This window comes from Protopterus annectens, chromosome 16.part0 (assembly GCF_019279795.1).
Source record: "Protopterus annectens isolate FY-2018-M chromosome 16.part0, PAN1.0, whole genome shotgun sequence".
NCBI classification, from domain to species: Eukaryota; Metazoa; Chordata; order Ceratodontiformes; family Protopteridae; genus Protopterus; species Protopterus annectens.
Window position 1 is genome coordinate 616,078,029 of NC_056750.1, and position 25,287 is coordinate 616,103,315.

At 42.6% G+C, this 25,287-nt stretch overlaps 1 protein-coding gene across 1 annotated transcript in view; it reads right to left on the bottom strand.

The window, feature by feature from the left end:
• Positions 1–25,287, bottom strand: part of LOC122790382 (solute carrier family 2, facilitated glucose transporter member 6-like) — a 338,986-nt gene that overhangs the window by 70,043 nt on the left and 243,656 nt on the right. Inside the window, exon 7 of the mRNA XM_044057896.1 lies at positions 6,896–7,004. Within this exon, the coding sequence (XP_043913831.1) occupies positions 6,896–7,004 (109 nt within the window). The remainder of the gene's footprint in view (positions 1–6,895; positions 7,005–25,287) is intronic.

Consider the following 25,287-nt stretch of genomic DNA (forward strand, 5'->3'; position numbering starts at 1 on the left):
GCTAAGGATCTTGCCATCCCCATAGTGCCTTTTTAGGCAAGGCTCAAAAGACAAACCCACCTCCATAGACAATACAAGGAAAAAGAAACTAAGGGTAATGCTGCTCAACGTCAGAAGTCTAAAACTCAAAATGCATGCACTCAAGGCTCTCCTCAGTATGGAGAATATCAATATCTGTGCAGTAACAGAAACCTGGTTCAAGGCTCCCAAAAGCACCCCAGCACTACCAGGTTATACTTCATGCCATGCTTTTCTTCCACAAAACTCGGACCGAACCACAGAAGGAGGGGAGTATCCATATACATCAAAGATACCCACACATCCAGGTTAGTAGCACTGCACGAAGCATCAGAGACCATCCATGTGCAACTAACAGTGGGTAAAACTGCCTTTCAGTTTGTAGCCTGCTACAGACCACCCTCCCAAACTCAGGAACCCCACTTGGCTTTCCTGAGAAACTGGAGAGTATGAAGGTCTCTCCAAACACCATTATATTGGGTGACTTCAACCACCCAAGCATTGACTGGGAATACTACTCAAGCCGTAACACCCTTGCCCAACGGTTCCTAGAATTTATAAACTCAAATGCTATGGAACAACTGGTCACCACCCCCACAAGAGGGGAAAACATATTGGACCTGGCCATCACCAACATGGGGACTCTATGTTCCACACCAGAGGTATACCCCTCATTGGTAAGGTCAGACCATAAATTTATCTCACTGGACATCCATATCTCATCCCCACCCCTAGCCAAGATAATCTCAGTGAAGAACTTCTCAAAAGCAAACTTCACACTTCTCAAAACCGAGGTGGTATCCTTCAAAGCCCCCGGGCCAGTGGAAAATACAGCTCAAACCGCAGAATCCTTTACAAACGCATTCTATGGACACCTACAGGAATGCATGGATAGTGCTATCCCAAGTAAAACCAAGACTCACTCCTCCAAAGGCAGGAGACCTGTCTGGTGGACCCCAGCCATAAATAAGCTATACAACAAAAGGAGGAAGCTACTACATGATAGAGCAAAATCCCAAAAAGGGAAGGCATCTCTGATCAGTACTAGCAGGAAGCTACGATCCCTCATAAAATCATCTAAGGCCTGCTTCGAAAGAAAAATTGCACAAGACAATAAAGACAATCACAAGGCCTTCTTTAGTTATGTCAGGAACCTGGGTGGCAACTCCCAGATCTGCTCTGAGTTAGTGCAAAATTACAAAAAATACACTGAACCCACAGACATTGCCAACATCCTGGCAGACAGGTTCAGTGCAAATTTCTCCCCCCATCCCTCCAAAAGAGCAAATGTCCATCCCAACAGATTGTAGCCTCCCTGACATCACAGATGAACAGGAGAGAGCTGCCCTCTCCAAAGCAAAAAACACAGCATCAATGGGACCGGACGGTGTCCCGGGCTGCATCTTACATGAGCTTCATGAAGAACTTAACTCTCACATAAAGTCACTGTTCAGTCTCAGACTTACTACAGGATATGTACCCAAGGAATGGCATACAGCAACAGTGGTCCCGCTCCACAAAGGTGGTGCCACAATGGACCCCACAAACTATCACCCTATAAGCCTGACTAGCCTGGTCTGCAAAGCTATGGAGCGTATCATCATGGAACTCATAAACAAAGACATCATGAACCTCCAGACACTGGATCCTACCCAATTCGGCTTTGTTAAGGGCAGATCTTGCCTCTTGAACCTGGTCGACTTCTTTGAAACAGTTATCAGGGCCACAGATGAAGGGAAGGTAATCCACACAGCCTACCTGGACCTCGCAAAAGCCTTCGACACAATACCCCACTCGGGCATCATAAATAAGCTCACCAGCTTAGATATCAACCCATATGTCACAAAATAGGTTGCAAACTGGCTCAGGGATAGCACCCACATGGTCGGAATTGCAGGTGCCATATCAGACTCTACACCAGTTACAAGTGGCATCCCACAAGGCTCAGTCCTGGGGCCTCTCTTGTTCGGTATATATTTCTCTGAGGTACAGGCTAACACGGGAGGACTATGTCTGACCAAGTTCACAGATGACTGCAAACTGGATGCCATAATTGACTCTCCAGCTGACACAAGCATCCTCCAAAAGGGTCTCACAGAGATGGATAACTGGTGCCAGAGCCATGGCCTAAAGCTAAATGCCATAAAATGCATAGTCATCCCCTTTGGGAAAAACAAAGCGCCCACAAATTACCACATAGGTGGTAATCCATTAAGTACGGAAGAAGTAATTATGGATTTGGGGGCCCAAGTAGATAGTAATCTCTCCTTTGACAATCACGTTGCCAAAGTGGTTAGAAAGACCTTCTATATAGCCCACCTTATCCCGAAAGGTTTCACATCTAGATCAAGAGAGGTCATTGTGCCCTTCTACTCATCAGGCCCATAACTGAATACAATGCCCCATTTGGGATGTACCTTATCCGACACCTGCAGCAACTGTAATGACCCCAAAAGTACCTCACCAAGTAGATCAAGGGACTCAAACAGATGCCCTACGCAGTCCAGCTAAAGAAACTCAAGCTCTATTCAGTTGCTTACTGCCTACTCGGAGGCGATCTGTGCCTGACGTATAAAGCCATGTCCAACCCAGACTTAATGGACATGCTCCACCTCAGGATATCCGAATCCCTTAGAGCTACACGCTCCAGGGACTTAAACCTCAGCACAGAAATAAATAGGACATACTAGAGGGACAGATTCATATCCCAGAGGCTCCCCTCACTCTGGAACAAAATCCCAGTCCAAGTTAGGCAGAGCCCCTCACTGACCCTCTTCAAGAGAAATATTGATGAGTGGATGGGAGATCGTAAGTTTACCCCTGGGATCTCTTCTGGGTCCCTGCTAGACAGAGACACAATAAACTAACCATAAAAGGATTATCTCCTGTGACCTACTATTCAAAGGCACAGTCTACTAATCTAAAAGGGTGGTGAAAGCCAAACACACTCTGACTAGGCTTATAAATGCCCTAGGGCAGATAGCCTAGTATCAACCTATGAACCTATGAACCTATGATAATGTTTGGAGTGCACATTGTTTGTTGATGTTACTGATTGCAGGTTTTTTATCTTCTTTGCTTTCACACTTTCTATGAACAAGCTAAGTATCTGTAGTACATATTTGATTATGACAGGGTTCCAGTATATTATATATGTGTCTGTTGTCATATAGCTGTGTGCACAAGGCAGGATTGGTGAATAGTGGGAGGTTCCTGGGTTAACACATGCAACTGCCAGATATGTGTGGCCCACTGCTGTACTCAGACATGGCCTAAGTGTGTGAGCATGCCCAGTTTGGCCTTTCAGTATTTTGTTGCCTGACATTTGTCTCATTTATTCAAGTGTGTGAGTATGCCCGGTGTGACCTTTTAGTATGTTGCTGTCTGAAGTCCACTACATTTGTTAACGTGTGTGAACACGCCCAATATTAACATTTATACTATATGTGTGTTGAAAATCAAATTATATTTTTACTGCAGGGCTCACCTTTGTGTCATAACTCGACAGGGATTATGCTGTGCCTGCAGGGTTTCCATGACACACCTTGCATAGACTTATCAACATTTCTTCATACAGGCTGACCAGTGAAATACTGTCATGTTTTAGTGGTTCAGTACTGTGACTATAGTGCACAGTATCCTGGGTTCGAGGCCTGCCACTGCTTTTTATTCTCATACTGGGCAGACCAGACTGCTTAAGGACCAGTAAAGCAAATATGAGCATGTTTACTTGCTTTTGCTCAACTATGCCCAACTTTGACCGAACTTGCCCAACCTTGCTCAACGATAACCAACATTGTTGAACGTTGCCCAATATTGCTCAACATTGCACAAAGTTGTGCTAGTTAGTGTGTGCAATTTTGTTTACATATACTAAATACTGGTAAAAGCTGTTTAGCAATGCTTTATATTGCTTAAAACATGGCAATCATGCCTCAGGTGGTGCTGTAGGGCTGCCTATGTCGGATGCACATAGTACACTCCCTATACATGTTTGAAAACAGGTAGTGTCAAGTTAGGCATCCCTTTTACTATATGTGCAAGTCAGAGAGAGGTATCATTTCCAGGCTTCCTACTGAGCCAGTGTATGTGCTATGCGTTGCCTCTTTGCCAAGACCAAAGCATACTGGGCACACCTCCTTCTGCCTACTGGGGCAGGCTCAGATTGTTCCTCCTCCGAGTCACGCTCTGCCTGTGATGGCCTTGGCAATGATGGGGGGCTGTTTGGCCAGGCACTATGCTGCTCCTGCTGCAGCTGTTTTCGCAGGATCATATTATGTAGCATAGCACATACCATGACAACTTGGGTACATGTAGTTGGTGAGTACTGCAAGGCTCCACCAGATGTGTCCAGGCACCGGAACCATGACTTGAGCAGCCCAAACACACGCTCGATTAAATTTCGTGTTTGTGCGTGTGCCTCATTATGGCGTTCCTGTTCAGGTGTGTGTGCATTTCTGATGGGTGTCATCAGCCACGGCTCCAGTGCATATCCAGCATCCCCCACTAGGTGACCATGAGGGATGTCCCCACTGGCAAATGTCTGGTACAGTTGTGTCAGATGCCAGATATGGGAATCATGGTAGCTTCCAGGGCAGCCAGCACACACATTCAGTATTATGCCCTGGGCATCACACATGACCTGGCAGTTGATGGAGGGGAAGCCCTTGCGGTTAAAGTAGACCCTACCCTGCTCACCGGCTGGTGCTTTGATGCATATGTGCGTGCAGTCTATTGCACCCACTACCTCAGGGTATTCTGCTATTTGCTGGAAAAGATGCATATTGCTGGCCAATACCTCACGGGAATTGGGGTAATGTACATGATCACCGACATGTGCTGACATGGCATTCAGGAACTGGTGCAGTACCCTGGATGCTGATGCCTGTGATATCCCCATCATATCACCAGTTGGTCTCTGGAAGGTACCTGTCGCTAGTATTCTTAGGCCAACACATACCTTGGTTTCCACTGGGATGGGTTCCCCTCTGTTGGTTCTGTGTGTGAGGGGTGACCTGCACAGCTCAACAATTTGCTACATGAGGTCTCTGTCCACTCTATAGCGCTCCACTATCTCCAGCTCATGTAGCCCCTGATAGGTTACCCTGGGCCTGTACACTCTTCTCCGTCTCCTCACTGTGGGTTGTTCAGCAGCATTTGCATTGTCACCACCCTCAGCATGTTGCATATGTCACCTTATAACAGCAATGGCAGCCCCTAACATTTCTTTGTCTCAGTAAAGCTTTTTAAGTTTTCACTTCTCTTAGTTTACTGCAGTGTTGCAGTGTCTCTGAGGAAAACATGGTGGAAAGTTGTTTGCAGAGTTTTAAGTGCTGGGCTGGGCTACTGTACTGCCTGTGTAATTGCCTGATTCTGATTGTTTTCACCTGCTAGCTCTGCTAGTTCTCCCTGGTTAACTTCCTACTATTTGTTGTGCTTCCTTTTCCCTTTCTGTTTCCACAGGGGGGCAGCGCCGCGCACACAAGCGCAAACACGCGCACACCAGCTCACGCACGTGCACAATTGCTTACACGGCCTAACACTTGCTAATTCCTGCTTAAACGTGCACACACAGGTGCAAAAGCGCTTACACACATTTCAACAACCTTACACATACTTACTCCGGCTTATACGCACTCACAAGCGTGCACACAGTCTTACTCGGATATACAGGTGCGCACCCATGCGCAAACATGTTGCAAGCACTTCAGCAAGAAGCTTTAGTGTTATCCACAGCATACACCTTCAATTTCTTGCCTTTAGCTAGGATACCTGTTGACACACCTCTTCCAGTGATGAGTAACTGACAGCAAACACATGCCACTCTGCTCCAATGAGCTTACATTCTTTCATACATACCCCCCTCGTGATGTCACCTATCTTCTACTCTGATACTCCCCTTATCCTACTCATACACTCCACTGACTGTGCTCATTTGCAATGTAAACTTGGGATTCACTATCCTTACCCTCATTTGCATAGGATTGCCTACTAATGCTTGATTACATCTCTTAGACTGAGCTTCCCCCCTAGCAACCTCACTTGCATTGAAAATTAAGATTTTCAATAAAATCCCTATTTGTGGCTTTTAATTTTTGCTTTTCTGTTTTTTAGAGTGCAGCACGTTTGTGTGGTGCTGTGCTATGTTTAAACTTCGGAGATTGAGGTAAAAAAAATATCTTTTTTTTTTTTTGCATCGGGGAACATTGCCAATGACCGTATATTTGGCCATTGGCATGCTTCCTCAACTGGATGCAGCCTTTATTTGGAGCTGTCATGGCTCCGTTTTGCTATTTGCAGAACGGTACTCAGTTGTCAATGGAGTACATTTCTGTAAATAACACTACTCTTACTCGGACAGGTTAGGGTTTCCTGGATCACAAATTTACTTAATTTGCATAGCTTTCGGCAGCAAATGAGGTAATTTGTATAACCTAGCCCTGTCCGTGTAGGAGTCGTTTTAGGAGCTCTCTTGCACACTCCTGCCGGCTGTTCCTGGATCGTTCGGTGGACATGTTGGCTGCATGGAGTCTTACTCTACTCTTAGACTCCATGCAAGCCTTCGTGAGTCTGGCCCTAAGTGTACACTGTTCTGAGTGAAAAGACAACACAAGCATAACTCACTTCTTCCTCCTGATTTTACTTTTCCTACTGATTTTCTTGCAGCTTTAAATATTGAGGGGGATTCGTAAAGTGTAATTTTTCTGAGTGACTAGAAAGCATAAAAAATGTGGTATGGATGTTCTTGAATACAGACTGTGTACACTTAATGAATCCTGCCAGCTGTATTAGTATCAAAGTAACAGCAAAATTATGGCAAGAAGCTATATAACAATAAACAGGTGATGATACTTCATTTGAGAAAAACAAATCTCACCAGATGCAAAAAGTAAACATTTTCTTCCTGCTTTATCCATCAATACAGCAGCAACTAATACAGACAGAAATCGGACAGCACCAACAATTGCAGCATCGTATTCACCAGGCTGAAAAAAAGAAAATGAAAATGATACCCTCTGTTAATATGAGCAGTCCTAGATGAAGTTATGCACAAGGTATGTTTGAACAAATATCCAGAGAAAAAAGACAGTGGCACACAGCAGGTGCATTAGCAAAAGTACGTTTAATATAATAGAACACAGAGAAAGTAAGCGCTTTCGCAGAAAACTCCTGCTTCATCAGACTAACATTAAACAGGTTTAACAAAACATTTTAAATAGACTCATAGATCACATAGCAACCAATAAAAACAAGACATAAAAGCATGTGGAGTACAAATTAAAGTGTTAGCACACCAAGGCGCTAATGTTATAAAATAAAATAGTCAACAACTATACAAATACCTTAACTATTTAAAACTCTAATAATACCTTCATAAAGCCATGTACTAAAATTATATATATACACAAATATATTCATAAAATACATAAGTATATAATCTGTGTGTTCAAACAATGCAGTACATATAAAAAGTATAAAAATATATAGAGAGAGGCTAAGCACAGTAAATATTACTAAAAGGTATGTATTATATATACACATTACATACAAATATTAATGTTTCAGTGATCTTGCTCTTAAAAAAGGTTTTAAGGATACTATGTCCAGGTGGTACATCCGCCTGGAATTTGAGTATCCATTCCTGCTCAACACCTTCTGTACGACTATTCAAATTACCTCCTCTTTTATTAACAGGGACTATTTTAAGAACAAAAAACTTAAAATCAAGTGAGTGACCGTCTTCTTTGATGTGCATTGCAAGTGCACTGCTTTCCTTAGCATTCCTGACATCCCTTATATGCTCCAGTATTCTGTCTTTCAAAGGACAACTGGTCTTTCCTATGTAAAAAGCATAGCAGATTGTGCAATAACTAAAGTAAACCACGTTCTTCTTTTGACAATCAGCATAAAAATTAGACTCAAAGGTGAACCCCTTGTGTGGATGTAAAAAGCGGCCTCCCACATGTATATATTGACAGGCTGTACAACTCCTACAACAGTATGTACCTAACCTGTCGGATTGATTATACTGTTGTACATTGTCAATCATGTAGCAGAGCTGACTTTTCAAGGACCTGTTGTTCCTAAAGGTGAATCTAGGTTCATGTCCTATAACTCCATTTAATTCTTTAACATTAGAAAGAACGTTCCAGTTATTCTTAATAATATCGCACACTATATTAATATTACTAGCATATGTGAGTGGCATTCTAAGTGCATCCATCTCAGTAGTATTATTAGGGCCTGTATAGATGTTATCACTACTACATACTCCAACTTGCGTATTATAATATGGTTTACATCTACCACTTCTCTCTCTCCATGCTAGTTCCAGTTGTGTGTCTATATCGTGCTCTCTATACCCTCTTGACATAAACTCTTGTTTTAGCACAGATAGTGCTGATTGCAAAGCAATATCATCATTATGCAAATGCATAACACAATAAATTTGTCCTTTCAGGACATTTGCTCTAATATGTTTAGGGTGCATACTGCTGTTATGAAGTACAGTATTCTTCTTGATGGGTTTCTTATACAAAGTAGTAGATACTAAATGAAATGCATCTCTACTAACCTTGACATCTAGAAACTCTATCTCCCTGTGAGAATATTTATGAGTAAATTTAAGTAATGTAGTCACATTATTGATGTATACAATAAATTCCTTAAGGCGCTCCTCTGTATCAAAAGGAATTTTTTGTATCCATCAATAATGAAGTCCACGTTTATGGTGGATGAAAGCATTAAATCTTTTGCTATACTAATTCACAGATTGTTATTTTATTAAACTTTTGTGTATTTTACCAGCTATGTACAAAGTGTCCTTGGATCTGTGATGGATTTGAGAGTGTGCAGGAATGAAAGTATGACAGGATTGTTAATTCACAAAGGATGAGTCAAACAGATCAAAAAACTGGATAAGAATTTTTGTTTGACCTTTACTTTTAGGTTCCTGGTGTGCCTCAGACTGACCATCAGCTACTCAATGCTGCTCCTATGCTCCTAAATTAATGCTCCTAGTATTACCCCAAGGATTGGGATCTCCTTGACTGCTAATGATTGGGGAGGAGTAAGAGTATTTGGTAGAAGCAGTTGGCAGAATTTCATATGCTTAAAGCATGCCAGACTTTCTTTTCCCAGCCTCATCCCCAAACATGGTGATATTGTACTGTTGACCATCTCAGATACCCAGCCTAGCATCTACTACAAATCCTGGCCTCCACTAGAGCTTAACAAGAAATCTGCCTTTTATAACCATGACCCTTCCCCTCTGGATAGTCATGTTCCTCTTCTCTGCTGCTCTATCAGTCCCCAGGATTAGTAATCAAATCAGATCTGGATATGTTTCCTTTTATGTCAGATAAGTAGTGGTTGAAATATAACAGTTTATGTACCATTTAGCACTTTGAATTGACATTTTTTGTATGACCAATATCTTTACATGAAAATGGCTAAGTCTAATGAAGTTCCATTAACATATAGACATCAGTTGAGTTGTGTCAGCATATAATTACATCTCAACATAGTAATGTTTGTAATGCCTTGTTTTTTAAAATGGTTATTAGGTTTTTGCTATCCATTATATATATATGAGAGTTTGAGATTCGTTATGATATGGATATACATTAGTTTTTTGTTTCCATAGCTGATACATGTTTTCATATTTCACCAATAAGAACCAATGGCTTTGTAGGTATAGTATCTAATATATTTAAGTTCATTTACACATTTACATTTATACTTCAGTACTTATATGGACTTCGCTTGCATATATGTCAGATGTCACATAAGAACACTGTTTACAGTCTACCTCACATATTTTATCAGTATCATTGGCCTCATTGTTGATGCAGATGCCCATATATACAAGGCATTTATTATATGGCTCTTCAATTATAGCCGTTCATATGTATTTATGCACTAAGGGCTTTAGTTATACACTTAGTTTTGTTATAAGTGTTACCCGTCTATGCCCTGTGCATTAATATATTCTAAATTTTACATTTTATATATGAACTATCAGTTTATTTAATATTATATGCTGCATTTAATACATACCCTGTTCAGATACATAAATAAATAAATAGAGTCAGTAATTTGATTAATTTTTTAATGCTCAGCTAGTTGGCTTGGGTGTGCACGCTTTTTGCGGGCAGGCATGGCGTACACCCTTCGAATACATTTGATGTGATGGGAATGGATTTTGTGATCGGCTAACCTCCTTTATATTTCACCTTACCCCTAGGAATTATTTGAAGCCCCATATAGATTAAATGAGGATCCTCGAGTAGCATCACTATACTGGGTGTATCACTTTAATTAAACTAACTATAGCATGCACGCTATTCTGCGGACTGACGTGATCCTGGGTGAAGGATCACTAACGGCAAGGATTTATTTCTATTCTGAGTTCAGTAAGGAGTTCAATATCCTATTTCCTCTGAAAGATGTATCTTACGAGTAGGATCAGGACACAGTAAGTGTTAATAAATAATAGTTATTACGATCATACGCCTTATGACTGTATGCTAGTTACGACAATTTCGAACACCTTGGTTGTTCGTAACGATTATTTCTGCTGAATGCAGGCATATTTTAACTATAACATAACTAGCGATTTCATCATACAAGGGACCATTCCCCTACTACATATAAACTGTTTTATAGTTAAGTATTGGTACAGAGTGTATTTTAAATCATCTTGAATGCAAGTTACATGAACTATAAACAGATGTATTTTGAAATGTCACTGTCAGAACCTGGTTGCTGACGCTTTTCATATGGGTTATCTATATGTATTTTAATGTTTGTTTTGATGGAACTTGTGAACCAATGACTCTCTTGGTTGTATGCCTTTTTAGAAGCTTTAGCAGTGCGATGATTATGTACATGCTTTATGCAATAGATTTATATTCATCACATGTCATGAACGAGTTATGTTTATATTTAGGATGTTGTTTACACAGTGCTAGCAACAGTTGCCGATATTTTGAGATTTGAATAGCAGATGACTTGACTGATTGAATGATTGTTTTATTAATTGGTGTAATTTTCCCGCTCTGTTGGATTTAAAAGATGGAGAGTTTTTATAAGTTTTTATGTCTGAGGAAGCGTAGGTAACCCTACGCGAAAGCGCTTACTCTTTTTGTTCTATGGATTAAACACCTTTTTATACTTTGGAGACATTGTGAGTGACTTTTTCGAACTGTTTTTTAACTTGCTGCATATTGAACGTGGTTAGACTACTGTTTACTGCTACCATACTGTTTTTTCATCTTGACGGTGTGTCTATTTAGTACTGGGGCTGTTTCCTGAGTGTTTTTTTTAATAGAACAAAGATGTAATAAAAGAAAGTCATATGGAACAATGAATTATTTATTGCTAAACAAAGCCATAATGTTGTTCTTCTTTTTTCGGCTTTTCCCGGTTAGGGGTCGCCGCAGCAGAACTCCAGTCCGCTAATGATTTGCAGCAGATTTTTACGGTGTCGAGTTGCCAGCCCGACGCCCAGCCTTCAACGAAGGCACGCCCATTCATGCATGTCTTTCGTACGCTATAATGCAGAGTTGTAAAAAGGGGAAGAATCTAAGTATGGCATAGATAGATTACAAAAAATTTTACGCCCACATCCTACTTTCAGTGAAGACTCTAGATCGTCTGGATCTTTCTTGTTTTTACTGAATGGTTTCTCTTTGTGACTTTTTAATCATTTGCTTTGGATGTTATTTGTGATATTTTGCTGTTGTGTTAATGTTTAAAGTCATCAGGCTTGGTTAGAAATTCTCTGTTTCCAAGGAATGGCTAAACAATCCAGTTATGCTGTCATGACTAGCTCAGAAAAACGGCAAAACATGGAATGTCTATAGCCAGTGGAGTTTGGCATTCAAAAGCCGTGTAGCCGAAAGATTTATATGTCCTTTAAGGGTGATTTGCTTATATCCCATGGGCTTGTACTACAGGAGGTTTAACTCATTCACTCCAATAGAAATCTGGAAGTTTGCACTGTAACTTCCAATGGGTGGAGCTTAAGCCTTTGGATAGAATCAAATCATGCCCTCATATTTCAAACAAATGTCCATATGTCTGAAACAATCGAGTTATGAAAGAATTATAAATGGCAAACTCTTCAGCACAAACTACTTTTATAGTGGTAGTATTCTTTAGGTTCTAGGTCTTAAACTAATTTTATAAGTCACAGTAAACACTAGTAACTGTTAACATTTGCAATATTTTGTAAACAACTTACAAACTCTCAGCAACCACTTAAGTTACACACATACTGTCAGCAGCATTTTATTCATTTAATTGGGAGCTTTCATATAAGGCTAAGCAATTCTGTCTGTTATTGGTTGTTGAGATATTTAGAAAAATGTGAAAATTATATATATAAAAATGAATATCATAAAAACAACAGCTAATATCTATTTACCTGCACTAGACAGTGGTCGTCAAATATTAATACAGTTGAGTTTGCTATTGTGTAAGATTTAAGATGAAATATTTTAAAACCTTGTACATAGCATGGTTTTGGAATTATTGTTGCAAATACAAACAAGCAATATTTGACACCTAGAGGCATCAGTAGGAGTTAATTGCATATGCACCTGGAGGCGTCACTTTGATGTTATGAGTTAAGGTATTATACAGTGAAGACTGTAGCTTGGCTGGGTCTTTCTTGTAGATTTTATTGAAAGGTTTATCTTTTTGGCATCTGTACTATTTCTTTAAGATGTTATTTGGGGTATTTTGCAAGCATCCTAATTTGTATGGACTTCAGGCTTGGTCATAAGCTCTGTGTTTCCAAAGTATGGCAAAACAATTCACTTTTGCTGTACTGGAAAGCTCAGAAAAAAAAAGAGGCAAAACATGGGGTGCCTATAACTAGTAGAGTTTGGCTTTATCAGGCTGAATGTACCAATAACGACTTAAAAACATAAGAAGGTTATTGACATTCAGAAGATGTGTAGCTTGAGCACTGGTATCCTATTAAGGGGTGACTCACATATATGTAATGGGCCTCCACTACAGGTGGTTTAACGTATTATTGAAAACTTTAACTTGCCTGTGTTTTCTTCTAGCTTAGACACACACACACACACACACACACACACACACACACACACACACACACACACACACACACACACACATACAAAAAAGACACTTAGTCATACACTCATATAATCAACATACAAATGAGCAACAAAAAAATGGTTAATCGTAAAAAAAAAAAAATAGTTTCATTTTGCAGGGGGCAAGCCTTCCTTTAGCCCCAACACCCCCTGCTAATTTTGTATGCCATCCCTAAGATAATTCTACAGCATGGAAACAGCAAACTCCCTGATCCCTCCCTGATCCCCACTGTTTGCAGTCTCGCACCAAAAGAAAGCCAACAAAATTCGATTAGCTGATTTTTGCTCAATTGAGTTGACTTTTTTTCAGTGTGAAGTGATGACCACACCACTCAACTACCTCAATGACACCTATATACATGCATACACACACACACACACACACACACACACACACACACACACACACACACACACACACACACACACACATATATGGGTTCTGTAGGTTCATAGGTATGTACTAGGCTAATGAGCCTGGAGCCTTTACAAGCCTAGCCCATAGATGTGCTCTGGCATTGTGCCGCCCGACGTTAGTTCCCAGTTCCTCTATCAAGTAGAGCCACTACAGTGATCCCCGCGGTGAACTTTCTATTACCCATCCACTCATCAAGATTTCTCTTGAAGAAGGACAAGCGAGGTGGTCTGCTTGACATGTATGGGAAGTCTATTCCAGAGCATGGGCAGTCTCTGGGTGAGGAACCTGTCCCTCCAGCATGTTTTGCTGATCGTGGTAATGAGGTTGAGGTCTCTGGAGCATGTGGTGTGGAGGGATTGAGATTTCTGTAGATGTAGCATTTCTAACAGAGCTGGGCCAGATGTGGCTTTTTAAGTCAAGCAGAGATCGCCTCTAAGTAGGCGATATGAGACAGAGAATAGCTGGAGTCTTTTGAGTCTATCCATGAAGGACATGTGTTTAAGGCCTAGGATCCTCTTTGTGAGGTACTTCTGTGACATCTCCAGCTGTTGCAGGTGTCTAGTGAGGTACATGCCAAATGGGGCATTGTACTCACTGATTGGTCTAATGAGGGAAGAGTAGAGAGTGATGATGACCTCTTTCTTCCTGGATGCAAAACCCTTGGTAATGAGATGTGCCACATAGAAGGACTTTCTGCCCACAGTGGCAATGTGGTGGTTGAAGGAGAGGTTGTTGTCAACCTGCGTCCCCAGATCTCTTTTAACACCTTCAGTGTTAAGTGGGCTTCCATCAATGTGGTAATCAGTGGGAACTGAGATTTTAACAAAGGGGATGATGATGCCATTTTTTGGTGTTAAGCTTAAGGCCATGGTTTCAACACCAGTAATTGGTTTCAGTGAGGCCTTTCTGTAGGATGTCTGCATCACTTGGTGAGTTAATAATGGCTCCCAGCTTGCAGCCATCTGCAAACTTGGTCAGCCAGAATCCCTTTGTGTTGGCCTGGACTTCTGAGAAGTAGATGCCGAACAGGAGAGGGCCCAGGACCAATCCCTGTGGGACTCCACTCATGACTGGTTGGCAGTCTAACTTGGAGTTTGCTACTTTCACACTGTGTGTTCTATCTGTGAGCCAATTTTCAACCCACCTAGTGATATAGCGGTTGATGCCTAGTTTGGTGAGTTTATCAATAATTCCCGAGTGAGGAATGATATCAAAGGCCTTGGCCAGGTCAAGGTAGGCTAAATTTACTGCCTTACTTTCATCCACAGCCCTGGTGACTGACTCAAAGAAGTCAACCAGGTTAAGCAGGCATGATCTCCCTTTCACAAAGCCAAACTGTGTGGGGTACAGGGTTTGGAGCTTTCCTATAACTTTGTTAATCAGGTCCATGATGATGCGCTCCATAGCTTTACATATCAGACTCATCAGGCTAATGGGGCGATAATTCCCAGGGTTTGTAGTCACTCCCCCTTTATGGAGAGGGATGACAGTAGCAGTGCGCCATTCGGTAGGGACAAAGCCTGAGGTGAGGCTGTGAATGAACAGGGCACACAGATGTAGTGTCAGTTCGCTTTGACCTCTGTCAGTAAAGCAGCTGGTTAACAGATATGCAAGTGCCACAATTCCCATGGCTGAGAAATATGCCCTTTCCCCTGAGGATTGTGTGCTGTATTCTTGGCCTTGGACAATGCAGCTTTAACCTGTGCTGCAGTAATGCTGGGTGCCTGGAATTCTTCCAGTATTGTGACTGGTCCTTTGGGGGAGAGAGAGGGGTAAAGCTGGCACTGAATCTGTTGGCCAATATGTTGGCAATATCTGTTGGCTCAGTGTAGGAGGTACCATTGTGCAAGTAACTCAGAGCAAATCTGGGTATTGCTGTGGAGGTTCTTGATATAACTATAGAAGGCTTTGTGAGTGTTTTTAGTGTCTGCCACAATTATGCCTTCATAGCTGGCTTTAGAGGATTTGATGAGGGATCTCAACTTTTTGTTGAGGCTAATAAGGGAGTTTTTTCCAGTCTTGGGACTTCACCTTTTTCTGCAGCAGTTTCTTCCTTCTGTTGTAGAGTTTATTAATGGCAGGGGACCACCAGATTGGCTTCCTTTTTTTGGAGGAGAGTGTCTTGGTTCTGTTGGGTATGGCTAGTTCCATGCTGTACATGTTCATACAGTGCATTGGTGTATGATTTGGCAGTCATGCAGCTATTTTCCATTAGCATGGGTGTTGTGAAATTATCCACCTTTGTTTTTAGGAGTCCAAATTCAGCTTTGGAGAAGTTTTTCAAGGTGGTTACCTTTGCAGGAGGGGGGGGGGGTGAGATGTGGATTCCCATGGTGATTAGTTTATGGTCGGATCTGACCAGGGAGGGACAGACTATTGGTGTAGAGCAACAGACACCCATGTCAGTAATAACCAGGTCAAGGATGTTGATTCCTCTAGTGGGGGTCAGAATGAGCTGGTCCAGGGCACTAGACTTGATGAATTACAGGAAGCGTTTGGCCAGTGTATTGGTGCTTGAGTTGTTTTCCCAGTTGATGGAGGTTGTAGTTGAAGTCTCCTCGTATGAGAGTGTTGGGTTGGACCTTGATACATTCCAGGGTGCTTAGGAACATGGAGTGAGAGTCTAGGGACATCGTTGGGGACGTATAGCAGGTTATGACCTGGATCGCCGTCTTACCCAATGTTAGTTGTACCTGAAGTATCTCAGATGCGTTATGCTGGGTTACTAGTATGGAGGTGTGCATATCCTTTATGAATATGGAGACACCACTGCCTTTGAAGCTTCAGTCCATGTTTCGGGGCTGAAAGGTGTGGAATGAGTTATAGCCTGGTAGCGCAGGGATGCTTTCTGCTGCTTTAAACCAGGTCTCCGTTACAGCACAAATGTCGATGTTCTCCAAAGATTAAAGTCTAAATTGACCTCTGTCAGTAAAGCAGCTGGTTAACAGATATGCAAGTGCCACAATTCCCATGGCTAAGAAATATGCCCTTTCCCCCTGAGGATTGTGTGATGCCAGAGTTAGAATAAAATAATGATCGAACACTGTTTTAAAATTTGCAAGGTGCAAGGAATAACATGACAGCATGTTCAGAAGAAGCATGTCAACATTGTTTCTTGACATTAAGGACTAAACATTAATATATTAATATTAAAGTAGGGGTGTGCGGGGGGGGGTAAAGGGGGGTGAAGCCCCCCTGCAGAAACATAGATTTTTTTTTTGAACTACACATACACGGAAGTGCTTTTCACTGTTAAGTGCTTTCGTGTATGTGTGTTCAATGTTTTGTGATTTGGACACATGCTAGTCGAGCATGTGTCCTAGACCCATATATATATATATATATATATATATATATATATATATATATATATATATATATATATATATGTATATGTATATATGTACACACATGCAAGGAAGCACACTGATTATATATATGTTATACAAAGTAGTACAGTAGAGCACACTTACTAAATGATCAGCAAAATGCTATATGTTTAGTGAGGAATTGCAATATTTACAGTTCTGGAATAAATTTTGCTTATTTTTTGTTTATAGTTATTTAATTATTTATGTATTTATTTATTTCATATTTGTGAACTGGGGTGGTCGGCCTGGGTTAGTTGCCTGTTTTCAGTGGAGGCCCAGGGAGAAAATCTCCAGAAGACAATTTAACAAATACAGATAAGATACAGTGTAGTTATACATTAGTTACAAAGTAAACAATCATGCCTATAGAAGCACAGAAAAACTGTATACAAAACTATATACATGAATATTCATCCACAATGAATGAGTGTAAAGGCATTTCATCAGTGGACAATGAGTAGAAGATAGATGCTAGAATGGAGCAATAGGAGAGGCTAAAGAGGTGAAATGGGTAGTTGACTGACGTAATTAAAAGAGGTTTACAGGAAGTGTGAGAGTTAGAAAATGAGGAAAAGAGGAAAAAAGCCTGTAGGATTAAAGACTATTAGCCTGGGGCTGTGCATGTGCCAAGCCAGTTGCCAGTTAAATGTGCCTTGAGAAGTTGTTTAAACTTGGATGGGTTGGTGATGTTACTGATATGTTAAGGGATGTATGATTGGAGTAAAGAGAATCTCAAAAAGCGTTGTTAGATTTTGTGACTTTTAGTAAGAGCTTATCAGAAGATCTTAGGGTTCTATTACTGGAATAGGCTTCTAGGATATTTTGAAGAGCAGGGCACTTATCCGGTTGGTATATTATGGTATAGGCAGTCATTAGTTGATTGAAGGATAGGAGATTAGGTAGTTCTTGCCAGTTTCGTTGGTGAAGGACAGCACAGTGGTGGAATCTGTATGATGAGTTTGTGGCAAATATGGCAATTTTGTTATAGCAGGTGTCGAGTTTAGCTTGGTCTGATTTCTTAAGTATGGTGAAGATGGGTAAGGCATACAGTAGGGTAGGTAGTAGATGGGTCCTGGCAATAGTTTGTCTGGTGGAGCTAGTGAGATAAGGTTTGAAGCTGTAGAGGGAGCCAAGCTTTATACTGGTCTTTTTGATGACTAGTGCTAAGTGTTCATCAAATCTCAAGCCATTGTCTATGGTGACACCAAGCAGTTTAATGTGGGAGACAGGTTCAGTTTTGGTACTGTTTGCAGAAAGGATGAGAAAGGAGGGTGAAAGATCAGGTGGTTTGTTGTTGGTAATGAGCATAATTTAGTTTTATTTGGCTGGAGAATAAGTTGATAATTGGAGAGCCATGATTCAATGGCTGAGAAGGATTGTTGGGTTAGTGTTTGGAGCTGTGGAACTCAGTCAGCAGCACAGATAAGTATGGAGTCATCAGCATATTCAATAATAGTTGTTACATTAGTAGTGGTGTAGACTTTGTTGGTGAAAATAGTAAAAAGGAATGGCCCTAGAACTGAACCTTGTGGGACACCTGCTGTGACATGTAACAAGGAGGCTAGATTTCCTTGCCATCTGATAGCTCAGATAGGTAGTTGTGAAACCAGGAGAGGGCTGTATGGCTTAAGTTTAGGGAAACAAGTTCATCGAGGAGCCTATGGTGGGAAACTGTATTGAATGCCTTGGACACGTCTGGTAAGGTAGAAGAAACTAGTTCTCCATTATTTTTGAGTGTGTATGCATTTTTCTAGAATTTCTGATAGTCTGCATAATTGCACTTAAGGCAGAGCATTAAAGAATTAATAATGTTCTTGTTGAGCCCATCAGTCATTTTTGGTTTACTGTAAGGCAGTCATTCTATAAAATGTCTATTCGTGGCTTAATCACAGCCTTACACATTGAGTGGTATATATTTAGTAGAGCTACGTCTGTTTTCCGTGTTTCAGTCTGCTTGTTTTCATCTCTTTTTCATACAGCAGAGTTCATACTATGTTATTTCTAGGTGAAAAATCCTATGTGATATTAAAAAAGTAATAATTACTACTGTATAAGCAATGCATAAAGTTTAATGCTGGAAAAAGCCACACATTGATTTCTCCCTCCATAAAAATGTTAATCAGGCTGATGAAAAAAGAAGTTATGTACCTACTATAACGTTCCATGTTAGTTGTCTTCATCTCGACCTTCCTTTTTGCTGGTTGAGATCGAAGCCGATCCTCGGCTCTGACTCGGCCATCTTCTATAGCTCGAGAGCTGTTTACTGGCTCGGGGCTACCCCTTATCCCATGATGCTAGCGCTAGCTACCCAGATCTCATTTGTAATAGCTAACTCCAGACTTAGCCAGAGAACCAACCTGCCCAAGAAACAGGTTCAGCCTACCTATCATGCTCTCTAAGTCAGTAGAGGAAACAAACCAGAGAACACTCAGCCAATGAAACCAAAACTCCTCTCGATCCAATAGAAGAGGGGGACGGAGGGTGGGGCGCAAGAAGGAAGGCGCGATGAAGACAACTAACATGGAACATTATGGTAGGTACATAACTTCTTCATGTTAAGTTGTCTATCTCACCTTCATTCTTGCTGGTTGGGACAGCGTCCCTAGCACCTACAATCCTGGGCGGCTCATTGGAACAGACTCTTCAGAACAGTGGAACCAAAGTCGGCTCTGCTCCTGGAGACCATATCTAGCTTGTAATGAGAAATAAAAGTATGAGTATTTGCCCATGTGGCAGCTGCACAAATAGAATCCATGGGCAACCTAGATTGGAAGGCTACAGAGGTGGCCAAAGCCCTAGTAGAATGAACTTTTGGTTTGATAGGCAACTCTTTGTTTCTCAATTGGTAAATAAAGGTAATAATGTGAGACAACCACCTGGATAAGGTCACTATGGAAACTGGGAGACCTTGTTTGCCTTGTGCATAGGAAAGGAATAGTTGGTCCAACTTCCTTGTATCTGTAAAAATGCAGTTGTCTGTGAACGTTCAGTCGGTGTAATTTGTATTCTGCCTTGTTGGTGTGGTTAGGGGAAAAACACAGGAAGATCTATAGATTGGTTTAAATTATTTTCTGAGCAGACTTTCGGAAGGAAAGATGGATTAGTCCTCAGAGAAACCCTGTCCTTATGAAAAACCAAGTATGGAGGACGAACACATAGTGTCTGAAGTTCAGAGATGCATCTGGCTAATATAATAGCTACCAGAAAGTGTGTTTTCCAAGATAGAAATTTAATTGAGCAGGACACTGCAGGTTCAAAGGGGGGCATAATTAGGGAGGTTAGTACCAAATTAAGGTCCCAAGGAGGAGGGGGATCTCTCACTGGAGGTCTAATGAGAGTAGTCCCTCTTAGAAAGGCTTTACAGAGCTTATGAGACATAATGTTTGAATTAGACAACCCAACATGAAAGTTAGAAATAGCCACCAATTGAACCCTGATTGTAGCAGAAGCAGACCCAGAACGAAAGAGTTGTGCTAGGAACTCCAAAATTTCGTGGACTGGGGCTGAAAAGGGATCTATGTTCCTAGCCTCTGCCCAACAAGAAAAACATTTCCATTTACTAGCATTAAGTTTTTCGAGTCGTGGACTTGTGAGAGGACACAATAATCTCACGCACGGCTGGGGAAATGCTGGGAAGCCTGGCTTGGGTTGGAAGTGGAGCAACCAAGCTGTGAGCTGGAGTGTTTGGAGGGATTTATGCAACCCACCTGACTGATGAATCAGTAGGTCTGGATTTGGATCCAGAGTCCAGGGCTGCTCGAGAAGGTAATGATGCAGGAACGGAAACCATATCTGTTGAGGCCAGTAGGGGGCAATGAGGATCATTTTGCAACCCAACGATAAAGCTTTCTGTATGAGCTTTAGTATCAGGGGAAACAGAGGGAAGGCATAAAGAAGTCCCTGAGGCCAATTGTGGACTAGAGCGTCTCTGGGAGAGTGACCTGGAAGCGGAAGAAGGGAGAAGTAGTTGCTGCATTTGCTGTTGAAGGGGGTGGCAAAAAGATCGCAGCAAGGCTGTCCCCATTTGCTGAAGATCAGATCTGCAACTACCTGATTCAGAGACTACTCATGAGGCATAAGAACAGCTCTGGTGAGCCTGTCCGCTATGATGTTGGACCTCCCAGGGATGTGCGTCGCAATCAGAAATTGTTGGGAGGAAATCGCCTACTGCCAGAGTCTGAGTGCTTCTCAACATAGGGGACAGGACCTGGTTCTGCCCTGCCTGTTGATGTACCATACCACTGACATGTTGTCCGTTTGAATTGCAATGGTCCCTGAAGGGAGAGAGTCCTGAAGAACTTGCAATGGTAGGAGCATGGCTCTCATTTCTAGGACGTTTATATGCAGATGGTACTTGTGAGGCTGCCAAATGCCTTGGACTGTCCTGCCCTGATAATGCCCCCCACCCTATCAGGGAGGCATCTGTGGTCACTGTGGCAACTGGAGGGGGCTGAATGAAGGGTCTGCCCTGAGACACTAGTGGGGAGACCATCCACCAGGAAAGGTGCCTTTTGCATGTTTCTGTAATCATAATCATATGAGACATGGGCAGCTGTTGGAAAGACCACTGTGTGAATAGAAGCCACTGAAGGATTCTCATGTGAAAGTGGGCCAGAGGGATTAGAAGAATTGCTGCTGCCATGGAACCCAGAGTTTGAAGGATGAACCTGACTTGGATCCTTTTGTTCTGCATTAGAATTTGTACTTGCTAGCGAATTGGAGACAACCTGTCTGGTGGTAGCCTTGTGGACATGTTCCTTGTGTCTAAGTCTGCTCCTATATAGGTGATAGATTGACAGGGAAACAAGGCAGATTTTTCAAAGTTTATTGTGATGCCTAACTGGGAGCAGATTGTGATTGTGTAGTCCCTGGCTTGCAGGAGTTGATGCCTGGTAGTAGCAGTGAGGAGCCAGTCGTCTAGATATGGAAACACCTGAAATCCTCGATGTCTCCGGTGAGCCGTGACCACTGCCATACATTTAGTAAATACACTGGGGGCTGTGGTGAAACCAAAGGGCAGAGCTCTGAACTGGTAATGACTGGCTCCCAGCCAGAAGTGAAGGAATCTCCTGGAGCACCTGTCCATTTTGATGTGGTAGTACGCATCCTGAAGATCTATGGAGCACATCCAATTGTCCTGACCCAGAAAGGGTAGAATGGACTGTAGCGTGACCATCTGAAACTTTGTTCTTTGAACAGACTTGTTTAGTCTTCTGAGATCCAGAATCGGTCTCCAGTCCCCTGTCTTTTTTGGTACCAAAAAGAACCTTGAGTAAGTTCCGGATCCATGTTGGTCTGCTGGGACTTCCTGGATGACTCTTTTTTCTAGCAGTCTTGAAACTTCTATAACTGCTTGGTCCCTCAGATTGGGTGGAACATCTGGAAGGGATTTGCTCAACAGTAGGGGGGATTGAGAGAAGGGAATTTTGTAACCTCTGGATATAATTGACCATGCCCATTTGTCTTTCGTTAAATTTTGCCAGGCTTTTGGGTACAGTGAAAGTCTTCCCCCAACTGCCTCCAGAGGCGGGCAGCCGGGCAACCCTTCAGGGATGCTGAAAGGGCTTCTCAGAGAAGGATTCTCTTTTGCCCTGCTTCTGTGGACCCCTTCTGCCAGGAGGGCGGTGTCTATTGTTGTTATTTCCCCCTCTGCCCCTGGAGGAAAAATCACTACGTGTGTCAGGCGAGGCTCCCCGGGATTTTCAGAACCACATTTTACCACTCTTCTGACCCTTCGGGTATGGTCTGGAAGGAGTGGAAAAACAGACTCCCACAGCAGAGAGAGTCTTGCCTTCTTGCTCACACCTAGTCAAAGTGTCTTTCACCTGTGGTCCAAAAAGAAAGGAACCATCAAAGGGGGTGTTGGTGAATGACGCTCTAAAGGGTTCCACAAAGTTACACAGCTGCATCCATGCATGTCTCCTAAGGGCCACGCCCGTACCTGTGGCTCTACTCATACCATCGGCTGCATAGGAAATGAGCCTCATGGAGGAGTTGACTACTGAATTAAGAATCGCCAGCTGGAAAGCCACTTTAGCTTGAGCCCCCTCAGCTGATGGATCTTGAAGGGTATCTCCAAGCTCTTTAAGGAGATCCCTCTGAAGCCGGGTAAAATGGCATAAGTAGTTCAGTGACCTCATAGAAAAGGTCGCTGAAGCAAACATTTGCTTCCCATATCTGTCCATAGTCCTAGACTCCTTGTTAGGAGGAAGGACAGATGAAGAGGTTTCCACTAACTCCTTTTTTGTGGCTGCTGCTACCACCATGGCATCCACAGGAACACCTTTGGTAAGGAAATGCTTATCATGGGGTGCAGTGATAAACTTCCTAGGTCTCCTCGGGGTTGGTTCCACTGTATCCGGGGCTGACCAAGCCTTTCGAGCCACCACTGATATAAATGCATCGAAAGGCGGAGAAACCCAGGAAGTGGAAGGTCAGGAACCGAATGCATCCAGGAATACAGACTCATCCTCGGTAGGGGCTAGGGGATTTCAGTTCCCCCTCTGCTTAAGCATTTCAAGGATGTCTGAAAAGGAAACATCTTCAGAGGGGGATCTTGGGGACCCTTCCGAGTCATCTAAGTCTGTATCAGAAGTGACAGACTCAGGGGAGTCAATGTGCTTCCTCTTGCACTTCTTTTTATGAGGGGGCTCCTCTGAATGATCAGGGGAGGCCTCTGAAGAAGAGGAAACACCTAATGGGGTGCCCTGGAGCGCTGGTTCCCCACGCTTGGGGTCTGGATGAGGAGCAGAGGTTGGCACAGGCACTACAGGGGATGGAGCCGATGGGGCCGATAGTGGAGCTGACTCAGTGGCCAGCATACTCCTCATGACATTGAAGGCATCCCTGCCACAATGCAGAGAAGGCTCCAGTTCCGAGGAAATCAGAATCCTTCTCCACACTGAGTGAGACGGCTCCCAGGCCAATGTAGGAGCCGAGCTCAACTGCACCAAAACTCCGAGAGGGAGAACGGGGTCAGACAAGGGTCCGATGCCACTCACCCCCTTGGAGCCGATGAGGGAGCCCTGGTACCCAGATCCCTCGACGGACGGTACCATCAAGGGAATCGGAGCCGACAACAGAACCGAAGGAGAAAGAATTATCGGAGCCAACGGTTCCACTACTCGAACCCCAATGAACTCCAGCTCCGAGCTCAATGGAGTCGGAGGAGGAACATCGATAGAAGTGGATGGAGCTGACACCTGTTGAGGAGGGCTGGACAACATCTTGGCAAGTGCCTGCGAATTAAGCAACCTACTGACCACTCTCTCCATGTCATGATCCGAGAGCCTAAAGGATCAAGAGGAGTGAGAAGATCTGTGACTGCGCTTGCTCTGAAGCAGGGGAGACCAAGGCAATAAATGAATTGATTCTAGAGAGGGGGACCTCAGCCTCTTGTGGCTCCGTGACAGCACCGAAGTTTCTGATGGAGCCGACTGGGAGGTAATCTTATTGGTTCTGGCCAGAACCAAAGTGGCAGGAGTTTGAAACAAAGACGGCTCCAAACTTGGAGCCGATGATTTGGTAACTTTAGGGGATTTCACAGGCTGAGTCTTGGCAGGTGAATCCTGGGGCTTTAAAAGACCCCTAAGAATAAGCTTATTCTTGCGCTCCTGCAGAACTCTTGGACTAAATGCATGGCAGATAGAACAAGAGTCCTGCAGGTGCACAGCGCCTAAACAATAGATGCAAGAAGTGTGCCCATCTGTCAGAGACATTTTCTGACAGCATGAGTCACACTTCCTGAACCCAGACACCTTGGATTCTGTAGACATCCTGAAACCAAAAAAAGAACAACAGCTAACAATAATATACAGTCTACAGAAAAAAAATTCAGTATACTACAGACTAACTAAATATTTTTTTTTTTTATATAAATAGGAAGCCTCTAACTCAAATGGCTGGCCTATAAAAAAGATAGAAGGAAAGCCTCTAACTTAAATGGCTAACCTGACAGAAAAGGAAAGGAGGGGGAGGGGGAGAACTCTCTAAATTAAATGAGTTCTAAAAAAAAGGAGAGGAAGGAACTAGTACTACACACTTAGCTAATACCACAAGAATAAAATTAACAATAACAATAACCCCTAGGAAAAAAACTATTTTTTGTAGAAAAAAGTTCTATAATAAACTTAATACAAGCCTGAGCCAGAAAAACGACACCTCGCAGCTGAAGCGGCAAACGAGATCTGGGTAACTAGCGCTAGGCATCATGGGATAGGGGGTAGCCTCGAGCCAGTAAACAGCTCTCGAGCTATAAAAGATGGCTGAGTCGGAGCCGAGGATCGGCTCCGATCCCAACCAGCAAGAACGAAGGCAAGATAGACAACTTAACATCATAAGTTTCATA